This window comes from Rattus norvegicus, chromosome 9, assembly GCF_036323735.1.
Source record: "Rattus norvegicus strain BN/NHsdMcwi chromosome 9, GRCr8, whole genome shotgun sequence".
NCBI classification, from domain to species: Eukaryota; Metazoa; Chordata; class Mammalia; order Rodentia; family Muridae; genus Rattus; species Rattus norvegicus.
Window position 1 is genome coordinate 110,498,453 of NC_086027.1, and position 17,177 is coordinate 110,515,629.

The 17,177-nt window shown below is 42.2% G+C and overlaps 1 protein-coding gene and 1 long non-coding RNA gene across 10 annotated transcripts in view; both read right to left on the bottom strand.

Annotated features, from left to right (window-relative positions):
* Fbxl17 (F-box and leucine-rich repeat protein 17) overlaps window positions 1–17,177 on the bottom strand; it is a 438,576-nt gene that overhangs the window by 270,844 nt on the left and 150,555 nt on the right. For all 9 annotated transcript variants that reach the window (XM_039083777.2, NM_001108235.2, XM_063267332.1 and 6 more), the window contains one exon: window positions 15,468–15,598. In XM_039083777.2, coding sequence (XP_038939705.1) covers window positions 15,468–15,598 — 131 coding nt within the window. The remainder of the gene's footprint in view (window positions 1–15,467; window positions 15,599–17,177) is intronic.
* On the bottom strand, window positions 162–15,461 carry LOC134480616 (uncharacterized). Its single transcript, XR_010055068.1, has 2 exons — window positions 5,673–15,461; window positions 162–3,992 (listed from the first exon to the last, which is right to left on the bottom strand). It is a non-coding gene; the product is annotated as an uncharacterized LOC134480616 (long non-coding RNA).

A 17,177-nucleotide genomic window follows, 5' to 3' on the forward strand; every position in this document is an offset into this window, starting at 1 on the left:
TGGTAATATGGATTTCTTCAAAGATCATCATAACATAAATTTCTGGAGGTTGAAGAATGAAATGGGACAAAAAAAAATCAATAAGGAAAGCATACGTCAGGTCAGACTGCACCCATGCCCTCACACACACACACATTTATACCACCATACTGTCCTGTAGAGTCCATGGACGGCATCTTTAATTCTTCCGTTTTGGGCTACAGAGCCCTTAAAGGGCACCCTTCAAATTAGCATAGGCATTCTGCTCAGCTTACTGTAACATCCTGCATTTCCTGTCTGACTCCTTTCTTACCTTGAACACAAGCCTATGCTCACTAGGTTGGACAGTCAATCAATCAATCAATCAATCAATCAATCAACCAATTATCAATCAGTAAACAGTTTCTGAGATTCCAGCTAAATGTTAGAGGCTTTGGAAGAGTCACAGTTCTTATCCACAGATTAATTCCAGTGCTGCCATCTATATGGTAACATATGGAACTCAAAATCTATTTCCATAAAAATTAAAACTAAAAGAAAAAATATTTTTTTCTTCTCCAAAAACTAAACAGAGTGTAGTATCTACTTATTCACGCCATCCACTAACCACCATTAGTGTACTTGTATGTGTAATTATATGTGGACATGCAGTAGTCTTGCCAAGGTGTATTGCAGGGGTGGGGGAGCAGGGCAACCCCAGGTATCAGTTCTCGATCCCAGCCTTGGTGGAGGCAGGGTCTGCTGTACACAGTTCTCCTGAATTAGCTCCCTCTCTCCCACAGCATCCTGAGGAGACAGATGCTGACACGACCACACCTGGCTTCGTATGGGCTCTGAGCATTCAGCCTCAGGTCGTCACGCTTGTATAGCAAGGGCTTTTACCCAGTGAGTCATCATCTCCCCAGACCAAAATTTAAATTCTCAAAATACGTATGCACTCTCACCTAAGCATTTCTACGCACGCCTATGTGCAATGTAATGTAACACAGAGTACCCTGGTAATTTACTAGTGAAAATTATTACTGGGAAATTATTAATTTTTTCCCTCAAGAGAAAATAGAAACAATTCTGGAAACAATATTTCCCAAAAAAGTAAGTGTCCACATTTTCATAAGAAGCCATGCAGGAAATGTTCCAGGGCTGTAACCTATAGTGGCCCTGTGCAGGACTGGACCCCTTTGTCACTGGTAAGTGGGGAGACTAGCAGTGATGCTCAGGGCACACCCACCCCTCCGTCTGTGCGGCTTGTTATTGGAAAGCACAGATGATGAAGGCAAAGCTGCGATGTCAGGAGGCCTCAGCCACGATCTGCTCAAGAACACACTCTCCCATTCTCTCCATTTCCTCCTGGCCTGAGGAAAAATACTGCGGGCCAGAAAACTGGTTTTGCTACATATAAATTCCAGGATTCATACTTAGCATCTTTCGTTTATATAGACCCACGCTACCCCCTCAGACTCAGGCCTGGAGGAGCCAAACAGCTGCTTCTTTTTCCAGTGTCTCTTTAGCTGACGATGTAAGATTAAAAACGCACAAACTACAAGTAGGGTTTACTTCCTGGACTACGTACTGACCACCATTATGCTGTGATGACATTTACCCAGGATGCTGCTTACTGCAGCCAACTCTTGCTATACTATAAGCTTAGGAGGAGACAGTGCCTTAGTACTAGTCAGGCACGACCTTCAGAAAACAAGACCTCTCTGCCTCAACCTACCTAACCAATAAAATGGGGCGCAATGTTCTCAGATGAAGACTCAAGGGGTGACTGCTGAAAAGATAAAGAACGATAAACTTCTGAAACTTCATTCATACAATGTAAAATTTTTAGCTTAGGACAACTAGGAAGCATCTTAACCATGAAATGCTGTGTAACAAACCACACCCAAATGTAGCTTAAATAAAACTTTACATTCAGTCACAACTCTGCAGCCCAGATATGTGAACAGGGCTCACTTTACATTCTGGCTATAAGCACTGGATGGTCTTCCACCTTAAAGAGGTCTCTCTCTCTCGTGATCAGGTAAAGTGGTCCATACCTGGGGTTCTCAACCTTCCCAGGCAGTGACCCTTTTATACAGTTCCTCATGCCATGGTGACCTCCAACCACAACATTATTCTGTTGTTAATTCATAGCTGTCAGTTTGCTAACTTTGAATCATAATGTAATGTAAATATCCGATATATGGGTATCTGATATGTGATCCCCATGAGGGTCCTGAACCAAAAGTTGAGAGCTGCTGGTCTGTGCTAACAATATGCTGATAGCAAGATTCCAGAGGTGAGCAGAGATGTTCTAAGGATTCTCGAAGTCAACTCTACTATGCCCAGTGCAGACCGCAAAGGCATAAAGACACTTGCTCACTTCCGAATGGAGAAACGGCTAATGTCATAGTGCATATTGAAGTGCACATACAGGTAAAGTCACACAGAAGGGCACATACAGGTTAATGTCACACAGAAGTGCACATACAGGTAAAGTCACACAGAAGTGCACATACAGGTTAATGTCACACAGAAGGGCACATACAGGTGAGGAGTCTGGGGTTACAGTCTGCAGAGCACAGGTGAGCTTTGGTAGCTCTGTCTGACTATATCTGTCTATCTTTCTACCATCAGTAAGTACAGGGTTTGGGGTCTGAAAAGGAAACAGAAGCGTTAACTTTCATCTTCTGTCATATGGAGCTACAGTACTTGGCTGCCTCAGTGGTAAATTTCTAAAGATGTGCACAGTCCGGAAACAATAACTGATACTATCACTGGGGTTGGGTGGGTGGGTGGGTGGCAGTTGCTTTCGTGTCTAATAGTCTTCAATCTTTTATATTTAATCGAGTATATGTTTCTGTTTCCATATTTTCCTCTTCTGATGTGTTTTACCTGCACATATGTCTGCACCATTTGTGTGTCTGGTGCCCGGGGAAGCTAGAAAAAGGCATCAGATCCTCTGGAAGTGGAGCTACAGATGGTTATAGACTGCCGCACGGGCGCTGGGAATCAAAGCTGGGTTTTCTGAAAGCAGCCTGTGCTTTCGGCCCCTTCACCACCTCTCCAGCACCCCTGACATTTTTAATTTTAACAAGAAGCTTTCAGATGGAGCGCTCCACAACCAACCCGGGAAATCTAGGTTTTCTGAGCAGTACCACAAGAAATTACCAATCCATGAGAGAAGAAAGACACAGCTTTGTAAACTGACATCTACTTCCATTCATCTGCATGAAAATGATCTTGGGGGATTCTTGTTTATACTGGAATTATTTAACTAGACCCAGAGATGTACTCATTTTGAATTAGGAAGAGTTCAGATTTATTACACTAGTTTTTTTGTGTCTATTAACAAATATAAAAATAAGAATCCTTGATTAAAAAAAGGAAACTTTTCTTTAACTTACTACATGAGATCTCATCCTACTGAATATATTTCTGAAATACTCGAGAGAGTCACAGAATGTCACAAATGATAATTGCTACCTATACTTTCTCAAACATGTTTGTCTCCAAAAGACTCCTTCCTACAGCACTGTGGTATGCCTGCTTTGGACAATGTCAAAGGGTAAACTGTGCCACTGAACACACTACATGTCAGGACCACTCCTTATGGGAGGAGAGAGAGAGAGGAAATCGCTATTTGCTGTTTCACAATACGGTGAACCAAGAAACAGTGTGAGGATGAGCTGACTCCCTCCTGATGGCAACCCTGCAATTTCCAATGAGGAGCTGACTCCTAGGATTGCAGCTATTTTCAGCTAAGGATCTGTTTCAGCAGGGCTTCACAGAGCCGCGACTGGAGACACGAGGAGCTCTCCGTTTCAGACAAACTGGTGCTGGCGAGACCGTAACCTCCGGGAAGAAGAGCAGCAGCTCCGCATGGTGCACGTGCTTCTCTAATTTCCAAGCCACTCTAACGGCTTTACCATGGTATAAGAGGCCAAGTAATGCTCTTCTAAAGGAAATGTCACTCACCAAGTCACCTTACTGATAGCTGGCTTTTCTTCCAAAGTGGCTTGGCTTGATTTCTAGGAATTAAACAATTCTGATTATTCAGGGTTAATGAGATCCCGGTGTCACAGCCCTGGAACAGGTATCTACTCCTCAAATGACTGAAAAGTGTCTAAAATAACCTCTGAAGTCTTACTTGGTTGGTTTACAAACTACATAGTTACCGGGCATCATCATCATCATTGTCATCATTGTCATCGTCGTCATCATCATCATCACTATCACTATTATTTTATAGTAACTGTTCTAACATTTTAAATTTACCTCCCTTACTCTTCTTACATGCTGGGATCTGAAAAGACAGATCCAAAGCATACCCTGAACAAACAGATAAGCAATTAGCCTAAATTAGCTGCTCTGCTGCTGTGCTGGGCTGTGCTGTGCTGCTATGCTGTGCTGTGCTGTGCTGGGCTGGGCTGGGCTGGGCTGGGCTGGGCTGGGCTGTGCTGTGCTATGCTGTGCTGGGCTGGGCTGGGCTGTGCTGTGCTATGCTGGGCTGGGCTGGGCTGGGCTGGGCTGGGCTGGGCTGGGCTGGGCTGGGCTGTGCTGTGCTGGACTGTGCTATGCTGGGCTGGGCTGGGCTGGGCTGTGCTGTGCTGTGCTGGGCTGTGCTGGGCTGGGCTGGGCTGGGCTGTGCTGTGCTGTGCTGGGCTGGGCTGGGCTGGGCTGGGCTGTGCTGTGCTGTGCTGGGCTGGGCTGGGCTGGGCTGGGCTGGGCTGGGCTGGGCTGTGCATGCTTGGTGGCCTTGACGATCCCATGGTTGCTCTCACAACCTGATGTTCTGATGATAACTTGAAATCTGAACCTGGCCTTAATCAGCATGTTTAGACACATATTAACAATTAGCCAATTATAAATATGTATCTAAGAGCATCGCAAGAAGAGCAAGAGGAAATGCTTGGGTTTCCCCCTCATGCAGCCATATTCCTCTCACTAAGAAACAGAAGGAATGCTCTCACTAAATTTCTCGTTTTCTTCTCAGCTGATACTGGGAATTAATTAATGATTTTGGCTACCACTATATGTATGTGCATTAATGGTTCATCACATAAAAAGTCCCCAAAGTAAAAAATAAAAAGGTCAACCCTCAATAACTGAGCACTAAAACTCCTTCATAATTAGGGGGGAGGGATATGACTTCCAGATAACCAGGTGCAATACATGAAGTTCTACCTGAATTTACATTAGAAGATTAAATCATTTAACTATCTTATTTACTCAGGAATAAGTCTGGAAGGGAGAGAGCAGTGCTACCATTGTCTGGTTGTTTACAAACTTATTCGAGTTAAATTTCAAAGGACATTTATTCACCCTAATAGAAAATCTGCACTCTTGACTCTCTTGAGTCAATCTGCACTCTTAACTCAATTCTCTGAGCCGTGGACAGCAAAGGGGTCAGATGGCCTTAGAGGCACAAGAGTGAAGAAGACAGAGTTGTAAACCAAGCAGTACAAGTCACACATTCAAGGCCACCGACACTAACGCTCCTGTGTTCTGATGGACAGGAAGGAGGTGCAGTGATTCTGAAGCCACTGCATTCTGCCTTAATATAAAACCACTCTTAATCACTTTAAGACAAATGACTAGTAGCATTACCATCGGAATTGTTGTTAATGTAACAAGTTTGCTTTTTTTTTAACTCCAATATACTGTCTGAGAAATATAGCTCAATATACTGTCTGAGAAGTTCAACATACTGTCTGAGGATTGGGATGCGTGGAACCTTCCCGTGTTCAAGGCGAGCGGGCGGGCAGAAGTCCAAGCCAAAGCATCCTGTCATTTCCCTGTCTTCGGGAAGCACCTCCCTCGCTGGGTTTCCGAAAGGACTGTCATACAGAAAATAGCTCAGGCACGTGCACCGTCAGGTCTGCCGTCTTTAATTATTACCAATCAAGTTACAGCAATTTCCTCTCTGGTTAAACATGTGCGTACCTATCTTCTAAAGTATTTCTTTATGCCACTGTTCATAAAACATTTTGGGCTGAAGGAAAATCCCCTGCACTAAATTAATAACTAATCACAGGAGATATTTATCACCCCAAGTCTTTTACAGGGAAACTGTCAGATTTAATCATCTTTCCCATATTTTCACTATTTACTGGGCTCCATTTATCACACACTTTAGATTTTGACAACAGTGAGTTATTTTAATTACCATTTCAAGTTTGAGTGACTAAGAATATGGCCATTCCTAGGAGACATAGGGGTGGGAAAGACAGAGGAATTCATCTGAGCAGCCAATAAGCTATCATGTCCATGAATAAATCATGATTTTCTCCATTGTCAGCAGTTCAAACAGGCACGAGGCAGGAGACAATAGACCATGGGCTTACGGCACTCCACTATCATTTAAAATGTACTCTTTCTGCTCTTTCCTATGATATAAACTCATTTAATTACAGAGAAAACATTTTTATACCACAAATTCGGTCAGGGTAATGGTGCAGTGGTCAGTGGTAGAATCCAAGCTAATTATGAGTACAGGTGTTTGGGTTGAATACCCAGAGAATACTCCCCTATAAAAAGAGGGGTAAATCTCATAGACTATGTTAGATAATCTTTCCATAGCTTGAAAAACGTGAAAGCAGAGAGAACATTGTATCAGAGCATCCAGAAACATTCATGACGTGACTCAATAAACTACCCTTCTAGGGATAGGGAGACAACTCAGTGGGCAAAATGCTGTGATGCTAAAATTAAGACCCAAATTAGATTCCCAGCTGCCATTATCTAAAAAGCAAGGCATGGCATGTGTCCGCAACTCCAATCCTGACAGACAGTGACAGATGAATCCAGGGGATCATAGCCAGGCAGACTAGCAAAACTGACTGAGTTCACGTTCAGTGAGAGACTTTCTCTCAAAAGATAAGATGAAGAAGTAATTGAAGAAACCATCAACCTTTGGCCTCTACACATGTCTACACAGGTACATGCACCCACAACGGACACACAGAGGCATACACACACATGCATGCACATACATGCATAAAGACATTACCTGTCTAAGTTGGTCTTACCAAAAATATGACTATATGATATACATAAAATTATTAAAATAACTTCTGTAGTTCACGGTGAGATTTTTTTAATGTTCCATCAAATCACCCCAGTATGTTATTAACACCATGTGATAATGTGAACGAGAACGGCCCCCATGGACCCTTGTGTGTGAATGCTAGGTCCTCAATGTGTGGAACTGTTTAGGAAGGATTAGGAGGTGTGGCCTCGTTGGAAGACGTGTGTAACTGTGCGTGAGCTTTGAGGTTTCAAGAGCCCATATCATTCCAGCTGGTATCCCCTACCACCACCCACCGTGTGAGCTTCCAGGACCTGTCCCAGTGCCATGCCTGGGTAGTAGCTACCAAGCAAGTCAGGATGGTCATGGACTCTACTCTGGAAACATAAGCCCTAATGAAATGCTTTCCTCTAAAACTGCCTCTGTCATGGTGCTTGACATAGTGACAGAAAAGAAACTAAGACACACCAGATTCAAACTAGCCACACTCTAGAGGAAGGACAGCGTGGGTATAGGTGCCAGGGTGAGGCTGGCACGGCAGCTGACATTACTAACTTGTGTCGTAACTACACTGTTGCTGTCTTCAGACACCAGAAGAGGGCATCGTATTCCATTACAGATGGTTGTGAGCCCCCATGTGGTTTTTAGAAATTGAAATCAGGATCTCTGGAAGAACAGTCAGGGGTCTTAACCACTGAACCATCTCTCCACACACCCCTCCAAAGCCATATTTTTATGTCCTCTCTATTTCCAAGTTTTTGTGCTTACAGAGAAGAAAATTACCCAGACTTCACAATACCCCAGCTGAGAAGCATCCTCTCTTCTACACCACTTAACTTCAGTAGAGAGTAAAATATTCTCAAGCCCGAATCCAACTACGCCACTGCGTTTAGCAGATAGGTTGTCCCCTGGGCAACCTTTAAACCGCAGTCTCTCTGAGAATTAAGTAATATTAGGGACTGAAGTGAAATAAGTCTAAGTCCGCTGTGACATGACATTCACTGGAAGAGGTAGATTAATCACTTGGTCCTGGAACACTTAAAAATACAATATATAGCATATGTTCACAAAACAATTCCTGGAAATAAAACACAATGGGCACTCAGCAAATATTTTATACCACCAACACCTGCTCAAATCCTCTCTGAACTTTATTTCTAAATATCACCGCTTTTTATTGAATCAACGGAAATTTGAAAGAAGAAACAGAATAAACATGCAGAGATGATCAAGGGAGTTAGAAAAATCTTTCTATAAAACCTCGTTGAGTTTTACGTGAGCTGGGGCGTTGTCAGTCTTGCTGAGAGGTGTGAGGGACTCAGCTGTCACCCCACAACTGCAGCCCACACAACCCTAAACACAAAAAGGGGATCTGTCTTTCCATACAGGAACAAAAGACGCTGGTGTTAGGGCCTCACTTAGTGCTAAAAACAAAGGAGCCATGAACCAACTCCAAGAGGTACCTGTGACTTCCCTCTTCGGAAGACCCCTACGGTGCCTGCCTACAGATGGTGCCTCCTGGTACAGCACACCCCACAATGCATTAGACACTCGGCTGGATCCCAGACCAACATAAACAAGTAACTTTAACTGACAGGTTTGAAGTTGGAAAGGCTTTAGAAAACTAGTTTATCACTGTTTAATATTTAATAAATTGTCTTATAATAGTCCTGCTTGCTTCAGATACTGGACGTCTATTAGTGAGAACAATTGCTTTATCTATTTAAAGCTGATCTGTCCCCTCCGTAACTTCTGCCTGTTGGTCAAAGTCCTGATGTCTGAAATGACAACAGTAACAAGAAAAAACTAACAGTAAAATAATTAACTCTATTAGCTGTGAAGGTTTTTATCAGACTCAACTTACAATTCATATTACATATTTAAAAATTACATATTTAAAATATGAAATATCTAAAAAAGCGTTGTAGTTTAATACATTTTTCATACTGAAGTATAAATTTAAAATACTTATTAAATTTTCATAGAGTCTAATTCCATATATATTTATGTGTGTACACATGGAATATATGCTACATTTGTGCAGGCGCCATAGAGGAAGAATAGGGCATTGGATCCCCTGAAGGTGACATTACTCGTAGTTGGGAACCAAACATGGGTCCTCTGGAAGAGCAAGAAATGTTAACTGCTGAGCCATCCCCTGGTGCCTACATTCTGTATTTAATGAAGAAGAATCCAGTTTTATAGGCTGGGTAGGAGACAGATAAAATATGGATCAAGTCTGTCGGATAAAGAAAATGGCCAACAGCCCAATACAATACTGAAGATAGTGCTGATTTAAAAAAAAAAGGCTAATTTAAACTTTTACAGGAGAAGACATGAGCTCAGAATTTTCATGAAAATGATCTTCACTTTTTATAAAAGTCTTACTGTGTACCTGAAAAGAAAGTAGCAGTAAGAGTCCAAGATTTAAAATCTCCATATTTTACAGTAAAGCTTTTTACGGAAGGAAAAAATTAACCCAGAAAATTATGGCAATTGATAGTTTGCCCCAACAACCACTGTCGAGGTTTGCATATGACTGAGGATATAAATCATCACTAGGCTAGCTGCTGCCTTCTCACTGGGCAGACCTTTTAAGGCTCTTAAAGGATCATGGTAGTTCTCACCTGACCTCCAACCTTTCTCTGACTTCCTGTCTCACCAGGTAACCTCTTCCTGCCTTTGTTATGCAGCCATCAGAAGAACTTCCCCCAAAATCATGCTCAAGAGTCAACCTACACACACTGTCAGTCTCCCAGGCTGTAAACTGAAGGAGCCTCTTTTCATTATGCCTGTCAGAAACGTGTCACCACAGACACTCCCTCTACCCTGGGGTTCTGCTGTCATGAGAACAAGCCCCAGCTTTGCTCTGTTTTGTAACATTAGCTAGTGGCCGCCAGAAAGTATTCAATTTCTCTCACAATATTGCCCTGCACTGCTTCATAAGCAGCACAGTGAGCTGCGAATTAAAGGGTCATCTGCTAAGAGAGATGTGGATCACAGGAACTAAGCTAGCTAGGCTTTTTTTTTTTTTTTTTAAGGACCAATGTTAACATTTTTTAATTGGAAAACCTATATTTTTGACAAAAAAAATTAAATAATTTTTGCAAAAAAAAAACCTACCTAGATCAGGGAAAGTTCTTTTAATTTTTATTGATAAAATCAGTAACAATGAACTATTAAAATCATACTGCTGGGGTTGGGGATTTAGCTCAGTGGTAGAGCGCTTGCATAGCAAGCGCAAGGCCCTGGGTTCTGTCCCCAGCTCCGAGGAAAAAAAAAAGAAAAGAAAAGAAAAGAAAAAAAAATCATACTGCTAAGAAGAAGCTCAGAACCCTTCAAGGTTTTTACATACCAGCCTTACACCTATATGTGCAGCTTTTGCATTCTGTTTCAGTCATGCAAAACACCTAAAGACCAAATTGACTGTAAAATAACAAAAGATTTATATCAAATAAATATTCGGATAAACTTGGAGTCAGAGAATAGAGAAGACATAGTGACCGGATGTTCGATTTAAATCGCAGATAGAAACAGTCCCTCCTCACTTTTCATACAACATTGGGTTCTGTTTGTATTTCAAAGTGACAGTAAATGTCAGAGATGACTCTCCCATCCTCTGAATACAAGGAAACACCATGCTGTGCAATCCTTTCAGTGCACGGAGAGCTTTCAGGAAACAACACACGTCTTAGTCCACAGATCAATCTCAAGACCACAGAAGACTATGCATTAGAGTCAGGGATGTACCTCTGTGGGAGGATGCAAAGCCCTTGATTTGACTCTACCCCCGCAAAATTCCGACCCAACAACAAAAACAAACCAGATACCAAGAGATCAATTACTATACAGTTTTACATGTTTAGTTTTAAAATGAAATCTCACAGGCAAGAACTTTTCATGTAGGAAAAGAGAGAGCATTGAAGCTTTAGAATGTTAATTGGGTTTTTAATCTATGAATACACAAAATAACATCTAAAGGTTCTAGACCAGTGTTTCCTCAACACGCAATGACGTGACTTTTAATACAGCTCCTTGTGTTGTGGTGACCCTCAACCATAAAATGATTTCATTGCCAATTCATAAATGATATATATATATACATATAAATGTAAATATCTCATGCACAGAATATCTGATACGTGAACTTCCAAAGGGATCACAAGCCACAGGATAAGAACTACTGTTCCAGACCAAACAACAACAAAAGCTTACCATAAACATAAGTCTAAGAATTTTCCCATATTAATAGCGGATTAATTCCATCTATGAAATAGAAAACTGACTCATGACCCATTAATATTTTCTTCTTTGTCCCCACCAAGTTTCCATGTAGTAATTACAAAATCACATCCACCTGAAAGCCAAAGCAGTCTAATGGACGACGTAAACACCACAGGAACAGTCAGACCTTCCCCTCACAAAACAGTGTGGAGAGGCTTGCACAGGAGTGCTGGCCACACACCGACCAGTCCCCAATCCCCGGGCAATGAGCTATCATCCTCCCCTCTCTCCTGACCAAGCTCAGCATCAACATTACGTCTCACGCCACCTAGAAGAGCAACCCCACGGTAGGAGAGACTCCGTGCTCCACATTCTGAGACACAGTACCAAGTACTCAGCACTGCTCCCTGATTTACAGCAGGACTGTATTAATGAGCACTCGTAACACTGAAGCTAATTAATAGGCTAAATGCATTAGTGCACTCCCGTGCTCTCTCTGTGAAAGGCTACTAACCCATCTCGGCTAAGTGCTGAAGTCATAATTAAGTCTGATGGGAAGCCCTAGATTTATACCAATATAATTACAAATATTACTTAGCTTAGTGATACAGCATGGCAGGAACAATGAGATGAGTAATTTAAAGTGGGTTTTAATGTCTGAAACTTCTATTACAGTACATAGGGTAAGTGCAAGCAGTGTAATTAAAACTAAGAGTCTGATCTCCATGACTCTGCAGCTCGACTCATTAAAATGCATGTTTTCTCAATTAATCCAAACTTTTCCATTAAAAACATAAAAAATACACTTTCATTCCTTGGAAATAAACCTCCACTGTACTGATTATATTTAGAACTGAACACTAAATAACCATTACAGATAAGTACAAAAAGAAAACTATAGAGACCAAGAAGTTGAGCCCGCAAAGCTAGAAAAAAGAAAGAAAGGACGAAGGACTGGCGCTCACTTTCCCGTCTCACATGCCAGGTTGGTGAGTGAGTGAGTGAAGAGCGGGAAGACGAAGATCACTAAGTTCATTATAAACACAGTGTCCACTTAGGGGACAATCACAAGGCAGACACAGGTCCCGCGTCACTCACCAGCCGCGGCACTTCTGACTACCGATGACAGGTCTGATTCTCGAGGCCCACGGCTCTTAGGTCATGTATCCAGGAAGCTAGAGTGTGAGCGCACTGCTGCAGGATGACCGCTTTCTCTTTTAACTGGATGGACTCCTAAGCTTGTCTAGAGGTCAAGCATTGGAGATAAGGGTGTTCATGTACGTCACTGTGTCACGTGCCATGAAAAGACTATGCTAGGCTGTCCTAAAGCTGTCTGTAAAGGAGAACACTAATTGGGGAGCACTTTAATTTTTAAAATGATACCATTCAATTTTCTTTAAATATTTGGTTTACTTTGTAAAGCAAATATTACCAAAAACAATAAATACATCTTAACAAATTTAGATTCTTTATAATTTTTAAAAGTCCATTAGACTTTAAAATGGAATTTTAAAAATCAATAAATTTCACTTTTAAATTGATGTCAATCATTTTCCTGAATATTTGGCTTACTTTATAAAGTAAATATTACCACAAACAGTAAATACATTTTAACAAATTTTAATGGCAAAAAGTCAAAGAACGTTTAAAGAAAAATAATTAGTAAATTTCTCAAGAAAAATCTGATTCCATAAAAATGTAAGAGAAAAGAACCTGTGAAACACCAATAAGAAAATGGAAAGTTTCTCATGACTTTAGGAAGCAGAGTCCGAAAACACAGGCCAGAAACACAGGCAGAAACAGACCAAGAAGATGATGTGGAGCTGCAAGGCTTCCACACGGCAAAGGGGACAGCAGAGAAGAGAAATACGTAGAGAAAAGGCTTCCAGACTGAATGTGTAAGAAACGGCAGACCCTCCAAAGCAGGCAGAGAGACCTGGTCAGGTCACTGATTGCCCAGCACAGTGTCACCTAGGCATCCTGAACTACGCCTGCAACCTCAGAACCAGCAGGGATGAGCGTTCTCTTTCAGTGAAATTCTGATGATGTGAGTGAATGTAGAGGATGTAGTGAGAATTCTGGGATTTTGATTTATTTAAAAAACAAAAACAAAACAAATAAAAAACCAGACACGTTGTAGGAGTATGTTTTGTTTGAATCCGGATGTGGGGCATGGGGCTGCTGTGGCTGTCGCAGCAGGTGCGTATGACTCGCTCCATGCTCCAGCAGAGGCGTGCGTTTGGGACATGACTGTGTGACATTCGGGGTTATGAGACCTCTCAGAGGGTACATAAATGCTGGGGCCCCCCAAGGCGGGGTAGGTGGTTGCTACTCATTCACAGGGGTTAGTTGTAGTTTGTTAGTAGTTCTGCTCAAATAAGAAACAAGAAAGAAAGAAATTCAGGGATCTCTAACTCTCTCCTCTATATTCTCTCTCTTGTTTAGTGATAGGGGATAAAACCATGGGATAAAGGGTGGCAAAAGGAAGAACCCACAAAAAAACCAAACAGCAACTACAAGTAAAGAAGAAACAAAAAATTAGAAAAAAAATAAAGAAATTAGGTTTAAGGATTTTTCCCCACCTCTCTCCTTCCCTCTCTCCTCCCCCCTCAAGGGGGAGTGGGAAGATGAAGGATGAAAAAAAGAAGAATCCACAAAGTAGCAAAGACCAGCTACAGTGGGATACAAAGTAAGTCCCTATGTCACCCACTCAGCAAGACTGCCTTCTGGTCTAGGAAAGAGGAAAAATGTGAAAACTAAGGCAATTGCTCGCAAACGCACAGAAAACACAGAAGCCCTGAGCACAGAGAGTGCCAGTGCTCCTGCACCAATACAGCACGCAGTAGGGACAGTCCTGGAAACTCGGCAGGGACTACCACAGGCCTACGACTGGGCACTGTCCAATGGAACAGGAAGTCGAGGACTACAAGACCTGTCATTCGAGAAAGACAAGAACTGGCCTTCCAGAGACTGAGAGAAGCCTGGTCGGCTGACGCTTAGGGGAGCGAGATGTTCAAGACACTGACGATAGACGATGATCTCATACTGTATATTTTTAAATGACAAGAAGAGTGGATTTTGAGCATTGGGGTTTCGCCTTTTCAAAAACTCACAAATGGATAAATGATTCAGGAAATAGATTTGCCTAGACTAGTTTAGATATTACATCATTTAAATATGCACTGATGCTTTACACGGGACGCCATAATACATCTAATTGTAAATTTTATGGATTGGCTAAAATCTGAAAATAAATGATAGAAAAATTACCACAAAAATTTTTCTAAGGCTTTCACAAAGACCATCATAGAACTGGAAGTGTAATTCAGGGCAATCTATTGATCATTACTGCTCATTATAACTGGAAAAGATGGGATCCATACCACTATTTTCAAAACATAAGAAATAATTTAAAAAAATAAGGAGGGAGTCTTAGGTTTGAAGCATTACTGGGTTAAGCGGAATGTTATCTCTCGTACTTATAAAATACTTCATTAATGTTAGGTGGAACAGTAAGTTCTATTTTGAAAGTGAACTCTGTGTAGTGGCCTATCTTTAAGAACAGTGAAGAAAAGTTGGTGGGCCAGGCTCTCTGCAGTCTCACCCAGCACTCTCAGGCCCGCCTCCTCTGCACTGCCTGGAGCAATGTCCACACACCTGTGCTGGGCAGTGGGGCACTTGTGCACTTACCTGTGTTGCTAACGTCTGCTTGCGAGAGGTGTGCTACATCTTTTTCTAACTCAATGTAATATTTCAGAGGAAAATATGGGTTTATCATTACTTTAAAAATTCCCATTTTATATATTCTATATTATGCATTAAGCTGCTAATCATGCGAGTCTATTTAAAAACAACTTACATTTGTTAGAAATGAGATCATCATCATTAAGAAAGGGTCTAAATGCAAAACGTTTGAAGCAATTCCTCAGAATCACTGATAAACCAGAACAATCAACCACAAATATCTCGAAACCTTAACAAAGACGGGCAGGAGATACTTTAGAAGTAACAGGAGGGAACTACAATGCTGCAGCTGTACTTGCTGGAACAAAAGGCAGTGACAACGCAAATGAAACAGCCGGACCTGCGGCAGCAGGCGCACTGCAGGGTCCCACCTGACCCTTCCTCCTCCGCCTTCCCAGGGACACAGCTGCCGTGGATCTGACTTAACGCAGGCATGGCCTAGCACAGCAGCCCTCAGGATGTGCTGTGCTCTCCTCTGGGCACACGTCTAAGACATTACGACGCTTACCTGTCGTTTATGATCCAGTTCAGACAGAGATTCAGAGAGCTGAGATTTTTGCACCTCTTGACGATTTCCATCACAGTTTCATTGTCCAGTTCAGTGATGTGGCGCAGGTCTAGGCTGGACAGGTTTCTTAGCTATGACGTAAAGGTTAGAAAAGATCAGTAAGCGCTGACTTAAATCTCTGAAGCACACCTCCATCTCTCACACAGTCAGGGCAGCACCGTACATGAGATAGTCTAGTCTTTTAGTTAAATGTCTGCCAAAGTACTTTACACAGAAAATTCTAAATACGTGCGGAAATCTATGATGAATATATGAGTGGGCAACAACCATAAAAACCCATTTTCCTGAAGCACCACTGAAGTGAAGAAGCAGCCACATGTGGAGTAAGTAGAGAGCCACTGAGCCTGTGATAAGAAGTACCTGCGGCTGGTAAGGTTCAACCTCAGGAATTTCTCTTCAAATCTACAATGTCAGCTTTGTACAAGTTCTCTCATTTCATCTGTGGAGCAAACATAAGTAATTCACAGCCATAGTGGTGGTATCCTATTCGTTTTCTCCAAATGGGTCCATTAGAGGCACATGTTTTACTGTATCACCAACCCCTATTCCTTTATTTCTCTCATTCCTTTTCTGAAGATCCGTAATGTTTATTCTCCAAAGGCAAATTACTAACGTTTATGCAAAGGTGATGTTAATTATCCTCTTTAAATAAGGCATATTGCCATGTAAGCAATTTTTGCTAAGTAACAGACAAAAGAATCTGGAAGCATGTGTTAGCCTAAATACACTACCACCTTGCAAATGTGTGCATGCCTTAATATGCCACTTCTAAGGCAAGAGTGACACGGCAGGTGTAATTGGAGACTGGTCCTGAAATGGACTATTCAATCAGGTCCAACTTAATGGATGAGTGTCTTGTAGGTAGAGGATCTTACTCAGCTTGTCAGAGGGGTGTGACAGAACTTACAACAGCCACCTATGGAGAGGGAGGGGTCAGGAGCCACAGTGAGGCCCCTCAGCTGACAGCCAATAAGAAATAAGGATGAAACATCAGAAGATTGCGATAAAGTCGGAGAGGACAGTGGTGTCAAAGCCATGGAACTCAAGCCCGGGTGCTGTCTTAAGTAGATGCGTGTTATTCTGTAAGGAAGGCAGCATAGTCATGGTTTATAAGGTGCCATCCTCTACGGTCATAGGCACACTCAGAAACAAAACAGGTAATAAGCACAATTCTAACCCCAAAGCCTAGTAAATTCCCTTGCTCTCAAGGACAGGCAGAAACTGTCAACAGCATGGGATTCCCCAAATAAAGCAAAGGGGCGGGGTTTGGGGATTCCCCAAATAAAGCAAAGGGGCGGGGTTTTGGGATTCCCCAAATAAAGCAAAGGGGCGGGGTTTTGCAGTTGTAATTACAGTCCCATCAACAACAGAGGCCAGTGATTCATCCTTGGCAGGACTGAGCTGCTCTCCAGGATATCTAAGGATCCTGAGGAGAGAGACAGACTTCTGTTGTCCTTAAAGGGGTCAGTGGTAATGTCAGTCTCCTAGAGCTAAGATCAGCTCCTTGCGACAGCCAGCAGGAAAGAAGGATTATCAACCAGTCCTATGCTGCTAAAAGCTGATTCCTTCTACTGAGTACATACATTCACCTGAACCCGAGCTCTGTAAAGAAAAGAGGCTCCAGTGACACAGAAGACACACTCAGACTCC